Source organism: Arvicanthis niloticus, chromosome 22 (assembly GCF_011762505.2).
Source record: "Arvicanthis niloticus isolate mArvNil1 chromosome 22, mArvNil1.pat.X, whole genome shotgun sequence".
In the NCBI taxonomy this organism is placed as follows: domain Eukaryota; kingdom Metazoa; phylum Chordata; class Mammalia; order Rodentia; family Muridae; genus Arvicanthis; species Arvicanthis niloticus.
The window spans coordinates 51101630-51111181 of NC_133429.1; the positions used below are offsets into that span (position 1 = coordinate 51101630).

At 36.3% G+C, this 9552-nt stretch overlaps 1 protein-coding gene across 2 annotated transcripts; it reads left to right on the forward strand.

Moving 5' to 3' along the window:
• The first annotated feature begins 929 nt into the window (after window positions 1–929).
• On the forward strand, window positions 930–6064 carry LOC143436418 (olfactory receptor 6C3-like). 2 transcript variants are annotated; one of them, XM_076920761.1, is made up of 3 exons: window positions 930–1435; window positions 2185–2416; window positions 2677–6064. In XM_076920761.1, exon 3 carries the CDS (start codon window positions 2812–2814, stop codon window positions 3802–3804), a length of 993 nt encoding a protein of 330 aa, XP_076776876.1. In that variant the 5' UTR covers window positions 930–1435; window positions 2185–2416; window positions 2677–2811; the 3' UTR covers window positions 3805–6064. The 2 variants fall into 2 exon arrangements, with proteins under 2 accessions (XP_076776876.1, XP_076776877.1); XM_076920762.1 differs by having other exon boundaries at window positions 2224–2416.
• Window positions 6065–9552: the final 3488 nt, after the last annotated feature.

Below are 9552 nucleotides of genomic sequence, written 5' to 3' on the forward strand. Positions count from 1 at the left end.
AATTTCCACTGGCAGTTATTCCTAGCTTTAAAACCTTTCAATGACGATCACTTAAGGAATTAAATGCACACATGTTTTATGCATTTGCATTATTTGTACCTGAAATGAACATAAGGAGAAATTGTGAAGTGTAATGTAAATCAAAAATACCACATTTTCAACATGTATTTTTCAGTTCACAATTATTTTCACAAATAGAGAATTCACACACACACACACACACACACACATACACACACACACAAGTATAAGCAAAAACTTAATTAAAATAAGAGGTACACTGGATAGAAGCAGCCAGAAGGTAATAGGTGCAACTTGAGATAATTTCTCTGTGATATTATCATGAAAAACATTGAAAAGACTTTCCTGAATGTTAAAAATTGTGGCCCAGCAAATAGACTTTCCTGATTATTAAACTTCAAAGGACATAAACATGGCAACTCTCTTGACAGGTCCAGAAGAAAAGTATAAACTCATGCAATAAAATAGATTAGCAAATTAACTTCAGGGCTGGATAGATAACTCAGCAGTTACAAGCATATCCTGCTCTTCCAGAGGACCTGACTTCAGTTCTCAATATTTGTACCTGAAGGCTGCCCACCTAGAACTCTAGTTCCCAGAAATCCAATGTCTCTGGCCTCTACAGGCAACCACACTCACATACACATGCTCAACTCAGTCACTTTATTAAAAATAAAATATTTTAAAATAAAGTTAAATCATATTGCATATTGTTCATATGTTTGCCTCATTGGCTCTGAAATTTTTGCAAACTTCCTGTTAATACTAACAAAAAGGAGTATATTAATGATTCATCCTTGTCTTAATGATGTCTCTCCATGACATGCTTTGTTTATCAATTCCCATGGGCTAACAGAAATATACAAAGTGAGCCCAAGTCCAGGTCCAGTCTGAAAGATACCCAGTTAGTAATCTTCCTTATTTTTGCTTATTCAAGCCATCATTTGCAACAACAACAAAAAATTCTCTTAAGCCTAAAGAAAATACTACTTATTTTTGGGGAGTATAAGTCTGATTGCTGCAAAATATCCACCTAAAACACCCATGTAAAGGCAGAGGAAAATGTTTTAGGAAGCTGTTTGTGCTATGTGATAAAGTAAATGGAAGAGAACTCCCCATCAGCACAGGCTTTCCCATATTTGTTCATGGGAGAACAGAAAACGATAGCTCCATTGTAATTGGATAAATTATTGTTTCAAAGATTTTAGAGTAACTAAAATTAAGCATACCATGAGTTAAATGCTACAAGTTTCTAAGAAAAAGAAACGTAATCTGGAGAGACACCACAAAATTAAATGGTCTTGATTGCCAGGAAAGATGAGATCAAATGTTACTGAGCCAACCTGTCGGCTATGAAATAACGACTATTTAAGAAAGTAGGATTTCAGACTTCATTTTTAAGATGAACCCGGAAGTAAGTTTGTTGTCTTCATATATTATAAAATATTCCAATTTACCTAAACATTTACAATGTTATCTACACATAACATATACTTAATGTGAAAAATTAAGGAGGTCTTATGGGGGGATATAAAGGAAGGAAGGAGATAGTGTGATGGGAAAAAGACTAAACATCACACACTCTCTCATATGCAGAATCTAGATTCAAGTGTGTGTGTGTGTGTGTGTGTGTGTGTGTGTGTGTGTGAGAGAGAGAGAGAGAGAGAGAGAGAGAGAGAGAGAGAGAGAGAGAGAGAAGCAAAGAGGAAGTAGAAGACCAAGGAGAAGAAAAGAGGAGAGATGATGAAGCAGGATCTTACTCTTGTTCAATGTATATTGCAAGATACAATGATGTATACGCATGAAAATGTCAGAATGAAACCCACTATATCATATGACAAGTAAAAGTATTTTATATGCATTTTTGGTGGATTTATAGTTTAGCACTGAAATTGAATAAATGTTGTCACAGAAGACACTATTAATTAGACCCCCCAAACAGAGAACCAACAGTAAGTACTGGATTGTTCTCCTACACCTCCTGTTTAATGTTATACTCTGATAGAAACAGAGCCTTTAAAGGGCATTTTTAATTATTGAAAGGATAACTACTTCCCTGTGTTACTTTTACCATTTATGTGTATAGCACTGTTGTATTAAAAATTAAACCTTGCATTTTATAAATTAAAATTTTCTCGCTAATGGCTTATTGTTTCAAAAAAGGTTTTCCTTTCTTATCCTCTGGTCTTTGTATTATAAAAGAAAACCACATAAGGAGAAGGATGTCACTATCCAAAGATCCAGAAATTTGAAATATTGAAGATAATGCCTGAATATGTCCATGAGTATGCAAGTTGTTTCTCCAGTGAGATGATCATTAAAGCCAATTTTTGGTGAAGTTTTGAATGTTTCCTAAACTACAGTGCACATAGTTTTACAAAAGGTAAATCTGAAGGTAAGACTAAATTACCTGTATAAGCTTTTGAACTGTATACTTAGACTATATCATGTTCTAGACTCATTTTTTACAATATTGAGAGGGGAGATCAGTTACACTATTTTACATGCTTCATCAGGTAACAATAATTTTTAAATTATTCTAAGTATAGTATAAGTAAAAGTATAGTATAACTATTTTTAAAACATTGGAAAAATGATTTACGTGATATCATCAGAATTTTTAATTAACATTTATATCTCTAATGTATTTTCCAGTCAACATGTTGAACAACAGATGTTATTTGTCATTTGAATGGAAAATAAGGAAGGGCGGAGTTTGATTTCATAAGACTCCTCATCTTTACAAATGGTTTCTAAATACCATGCCCTGTCTTCAATATTTTCCTATGTATGTTGTGTTATGGAGGAATACACTTAGTATATTTAAAGATAAGAAGATTCACAATGAAAAACCACACAGTGCCAACAGAATTCATTCTATTAGGACTGTCAGATGATCCTGAGCTTCAGATTGTGATCTTCCTCTTTTTAATTCTCATGTACATACTAAGCATCACTGGAAACTTGACCATAATCACCCTCACCTTGGTAGACCCTCATCTACAGACACCCATGTATTTTTTCCTCAGGAACTTCTCTGTTTTAGAAATAACCTTTACAACCGTCTGTATCCCTAGATTTCTAAGCACAATTGTTACCAGAGACAAAACTATTTCCTACAATAATTGCACAGCTCAATTGTTTTTCTTCATCTTCATGGGTATTACTGAATTTTACCTTCTCACTGCTATGTCTTATGATCGCTATGTGGCCATCTGCAAACCACTGCACTACACCACCATCATGAACAGAAGAGTCTGTGTATTGCTGGTGTTTTCTGCTTGGCTGGCAGGGTTCCTAAACATCTTTCCACCTGTCATTCTCTTTCTTCAGTTAGATTACTGCGGCTCCAATGTCATCGATCACTTTGCTTGTGACTACTTCCCCCTCCTGCAGTTATCCTGCTCAGACACATGGCTCCTGGAAGTGATTGGGTTTTATTCTGCAATAGTGATACTGCTCTTCACGTTGGCATTGATCATTCTTTCCTACATGTTCATCGTCAAGACAATCTTGAAACTTCCATCTGTCAGTCAGAGAAAGAAGGCTTTCTCCACATGCTCCTCCCACATGATTGTCATTTCTATCTCGTATGGCAGCTGTATATTCATGTATGCTAACCCTTCTGCCAAAGAAAAAGCATCACTGACCAAAGGAGTAGCTATTCTCAATACTTCTGTGGCTCCTATGATGAATCCATTTATCTACACCCTGAGGAACCAGCAAGTGAAGCAAGCCTTTAAGGACACCATCCAGAAAGTAGTGCTTTTCTCTGGCAAATGAAAGCATTTGTAATTTTAAAAGTATACATTCTTCTTTCCAAATTTATAGGTAACAGAGAAAAAACATGACTTGGGATAGGACTGGCATTTTGATATTTAATGATATTCCATGTTTAGAGTAAAGCATGATGCTCTGTGTGTTTAGCCCATTTCTATGTGTGTTCATCAATCTACTAGTCTTTGTAAAGTAAAGCAGCTTTTTTTTTTTTTTTTTTTTTTTTTTGAATTTTCAAGACAGGGTTTCTCTGTGTAGCCCTGGCTGTTCTGGAACTCACTCTGTAGACCAGGCTGACCTCGAACTCAGAAATCCACCTGCCTCTGCCTTCCAAGTGCTGGGATTAAAGGCGTGTGCCACCACTGCCTGGCTCTACTGGTCTTTGTGTTTATCATCTATTGTTTGCTTGTGAGTGTGTATTCTTTTCTAAAAAATTAACTAATTTAAGATGTTTTTCTATTATGCAATCCATATCAGGACTCTCATTACTATTATTTGGTAGCTTACCATCTTACTACAAATTTATTATCATTATAGTTAATAAACTTGGGAAAGCTGAATACTGCTTCATGATTTTCTGATACTTTGAAATCTTTGTTGAAATTTATTTAGATATGTGGAAAGTCTAGGCTAATGATCATGCTTTTGGATATTAGCATGGATATTAGCTTTTGGATTTATACATTTAGCATGCTAGACAGTGTCAGGACCTGAATTTAATAATTATAATTTTTACCATTAATAGGAGAGAATGTTACCAGGAAATCTGGTTTTATTCAGCTTTCTGTAAAATCAGATAACCACACTCATTTGTGGTTTTATTAAAAATATAAATATCCACTAAATATTTAGAAATATTATAATCTTATGAATCATATTCTTTATATTAATAATTATAATAAAAAGAAATGGATAAAAGATTAAATAAAAATATGCAGTGATTATTACAGTGATTTTTTGCAGTAAAGACACTCTCTATCTGTTTTAACATATTGGTTAACTGGATTTTTTCCAACAAGTTCATGAGGTACCGACAATTACTGCTCCACATTAATGTAATTCTCTTGTAGACCTAATACTTATGTTAACATAAAGCAGAAAATATAAACTAATACAAGCAAAACAAACGAAATTATGATATACCTATGTGATTTCAGTTTTCTGGAGAGTTGATTTCTAATCTCAGGATCTAGTAATTTATAATTGCTGATAGGAAAGCTGGTGCTTACTGTCTGTGTGGATACTGTGTATATTATACTTCAGCTTAGACAAGTTACATGAGTATTTATTTTGTAAAATCCCTTAAAATTGAACTCTATTATCTCTAATTTATCAGGGAATTAGTAATGTAGAATAGAGGCTGATAGTTAAATATTTCAAAGCCAATAACTTACAAATATAGTATTTAAGCTGACTAATAGCAAAACCTGTATTCATGAAGTCAGAATACACAGTTTTTTGTTAATAATTTACTGATAGAATCTCATGTTAAATACTATATTGTTGATTTACTTTGCAATGTTTGGTTTATTTACTCCCATAAATGATTCTGTGATTTTTTTTTAAAGAATAAATTCCACATATATTTTCTAAAATTCTCATTAAGAGGAATAGGTCAAGTATTGTTGCCATTGACAGAGACAGACAGCATGTGTCTCATCTTTGACCTCATCCTGACCTGATCAGTTTTGCAATTGCTTAATATGTGCTCATGTCGGCCTGAAATCACAAGCCTATGATACATGACAGATCTTTGTTGGGGGCCGACTTTTAGCAGAAAGCGGCTATCAGCTTTGCAGCCATCTTGAACCATATACCCTGACATGAGACTTGGATTACAATAGCCTACAACAGCTGAGCACACTCTGATAATCTTGGTTTAGATACCTTGGGTGTGTGAGATTAAAGGTGTGTGACTTAAGAGTGTGACCTAGAGATCAGATTTAGGGACAAGACCTAAGGGCATGATTAAAGGCGTGACCTGAAGTCGTGGCTTAGAAGTGAGATATATAAAAGGATAGAGGCAGACAGAGAAAAAAACAGATTTCTTGACATTAGGTAGAAGACACTTGGCTCTAGAGAGAACAATTTGGAGTAACAGAGAATCAGACACAGCAGACAGAGGAGACAGAGAAGCAGGTACTTGGGAGAGAACTTGGAAGAAGTAACTTGGAACTTGGAGGCACTAAGAACTAGGAACTAGGAACTCAAGACTTGGGACTTGGACTAAGAAGAGAGACTGAAGAATAAATGGGACTGAAACACACTCTGTCTGGTCTCCATTCTTCGAGTCCGTCCCCACTCTCTCTCTTGCTGAACCCTGACCCGCGGACAAGAGCTGCAGCTTGGGCCGGGATACAGTGGCCTCCAAATGCAGGGCAGCCCAGGCCTCAACATTTTGCTCGGGCCGCAACATTTTTTGGTGCCCCAAAGTGGGGCTAGTGCGGTCCTCAACATTTTTTTGGCACCCGAACATGGGACTAGTGCGGTTCCCGACAGATCTTGACTTCTGACATCTTGACTTTTATGCTTGTGTTTCTTGATTGGCTTGGGAGTCATACTCACATTACTTCCTGATTGGAGAGAATTGCCCCCCCCCCCCCCCCCCCCCGAATAGTGACAAAGACCTCCTGGTGACTCTACATTTTTCTAGTTCTATTTGTAAAGTTATATGAAGAACTGTGTCTTAGGCTGGGAAAATGGTTTGTAAGTTAAGAGTACCTGACCCTTCTTCCAAACAATCAGGGTTAAATCCTAGCACCTACATGGTGACTCACAGCCATCTGTAATTCCAGCTCCATAGGATTCAACACAGGCACCAGGCATCCATATGTATACAGAATACATGCAAACACCCCTCCCCCCAATACATTAAAGACTAAAATAATATTTAATTAAAAAGGAAGTACATTCTAGAATTCTATATATCAAACTGTTTCAGGTATTTGTCATTCTATATCTAGGAAAAACAACTATGTTCTATATACAAAATCATAAAAAAATAGATTTATAGTGGATAATTGAACAAAATACCTTGTAAATAATTAAATGTTTTATTTTATTTTATTTATTAGATCTTTCATTTACACTTCAGATGCCATCCCCTTTCCCCATTCCCCCCCCCCCCTTAGAAAGCCCCTATCCCATGCCCACTCTCACTTCCCAGCCCTGGCTCCCCTACACTGGGGAATTGAGCCTTCACAGGACCAAGGGCTTCTCCTCCTATTGATGCTAGACAATGCCATCCTCTGCTACATATGTGGTTGGAGACATGGGTCCCTCTGTGTGTACTCTTTGGTTGGTGGTTTAGTCCCTGGGAGCTCTGGGGGGTCTTGTTTTATTGTTTGTTTTTCATTACTTTTATTTTTTTACAGTCCAGTTGTTGCCCCCCCTCCTCATCCCATTCCTCCACCCCCTTCTCCAAGAGGATATCCCCTGCCCCCACCATGCCTCCCTACTCCCTGGGGTGGGGTTAGGCCCTTCTTTATCCACTGAGGACAGACCAGGCAGCCCTCTGCTATATATGTGTTGGGGGCCTCAGACCAGCTCTTGTATGCTGCCTGGTTGGTAGCTCAGTGTTTGAGAGATGTCAGAGGTCTGGGTTAGTTAAGACTACTGGTCTTCCTATGGGATTGCCTCAGCTTCTTCCAGCCTTTCCCTAATTCAACCACAGGGGTCCCTGACTTCAATCCAATGGTTAGGTGTAAGTATCTGTGTCTGCCTCAGTCAGCTACATGTTGGGCCTCTCAGAAGACAACCATACTAGGCTCCTGTCTGTAATCATATCATAGCCATCAGTTATAGTGTCAGGCTTTGGAGCCTCCCCTTAAAATGTATCCCAAGTTGGGCCAGTCAATGGACTGCTTTTCCCTCAGTCTCTTCTCCATTTTTGTCTCTGAAGCTCTTTTAGACAGGAACAATTCTGGGTTATTGTTTTTGACTGTGGGATGAAAACCCCATCCCTCCCTTTGATGCCCTTTCTACTGGAGGTAGACACTATGAGTTCCCTCTCCCCACTGTGGGGCATTTCATCTAAGATCTCTCCCTTAGAGTCCTGAGAGTTTCTTACCTCCCAGGTCTCTGGTACTTTCTAGAGGGTCTCCTTACCTCCCAACCTCTGAGGTTGCATATTTCCATTCATTCTGCTGTCTCCCCCTCCCCACACACACCATTGTAATTTTGTGATAAATATTGGGTTTTAGGATGGAACCATTTCTACTTTTTGAAAATGTTCTTTAGCTGAAGGACTTAAAAAACCATATGTCAAGTTCTATATCAGTATAAAAGGATTGCCTACAATGTTTGTATTGCACAGTAATGATTCCTAGTTCATGTAGTAAAAAAAAAATAACTGAATAGATGTTCTGAAAGAGAACCATGAGTTCAAATCATAAAGTTGTAATAGTAACAGATTAAGTGTATTGTTATCCTCCCCTTGAGATGGATCCCAAGTTGGGCCAGCCCCTGGACTGAAAGAACAAAATAATAATTACTGTTTCTATTCAATAGCTGCTTTGATTCATTCAATTTGTTAAAGAAAATAGAGCAACACTATGAAGCAGTATATTTTATATATGTGAACTATATTGAAGGTTTTTTTCTGTCTGAGAATTGAGCAATATCCTTTAAGTAAAAATGTTTTCTCTTTCTTTTAAAGAAGAAGCAAAAAGGATAATAGGAAATAAATCATAACACATATATGTCTGAACAGTAATTCCAATCAGGGTGATAATTCAACAAGCAACCACTGGATCAACTCCCACGGAAAGGGAGACATCTAACAAAATAAAAATATACACAACAATATTAGAATTTCAGAATTAAGTGCTATTGAGATGGTGTATTCCTTCATAAAAGTATTAAATAAATACTTACAAAACATCAGGGTAGGCTCATAGGGATTTTTATACATTAACATATTCCCAGAGAAACCAAAGGTTCAGTAGCCAAGAATTATTCCTTTGAAATTACACATAAATATCTTGGACAACAAAGAAAAATCATTTAATTACAGAAATTTAGACTTCCCTAACTCTTTCCCCAATTATTTCAAATGTAACAGCATGGCTGCAGCACATTTTCATTGTACTATATCTCCCTTTATCTTGTGGTCAAAACTCTATCATGTTTGGATTTATCTGAGCCACCAACTTCAGCCATCTCTATAGACTTTATGTTTGGTGGTTCATTATTTCACTTATAAATACTGCTTATTCGTTCTCCACCAAGTTTTCATTAAGCTTTAAAGTTCTCTGATGTTGAATCACTCATGTTAAAATTCCCAAGGTCAGATAGCCCCAAGGTTGAATTTTTTTCTTCTTTTGTTCTATTTGTATAGTGAGAAACATTTCTGTTTTTAATCAATGCATTCAATCCATTGGAGCCTAAGCAATAGAAAGCACATCAACCTTATCAACTTTTAACCAAAAAAAAAAGGTGCTAGGAGGGTGGAGTTATGATCATCCATATAGAGGAATTTTTATCAGGTCCTGGAATTTCAGTTTTAAAGCCATCTCTATTAATGGCTCCCTTTTTAAAGCAAAGGGAGCATTGGGCTCATTATTGATCTCCCAAAGGATATATTGAATTATATTCATTCAGTAAAATGTATTTGTTAAATTAATAAACAAATAGACGTTTCAAAATAACTACTCCCTGATCCCATTATCAATAAATTTTCTCAAGATTAATATTTACTTCTATCTTTTATGTATTTTTCTTCAAACATCTTTTAAATTAATTTATTAATTCACT

Bases quoted from the DNA above. Each gene is read 5' to 3' on its own strand.
- LOC143436418 (XM_076920761.1), top strand. From the start codon at position 2,812: ATGTTGTGTTATGGAGGAATACACTTAGTATATTTAAAGATAAGAAGA.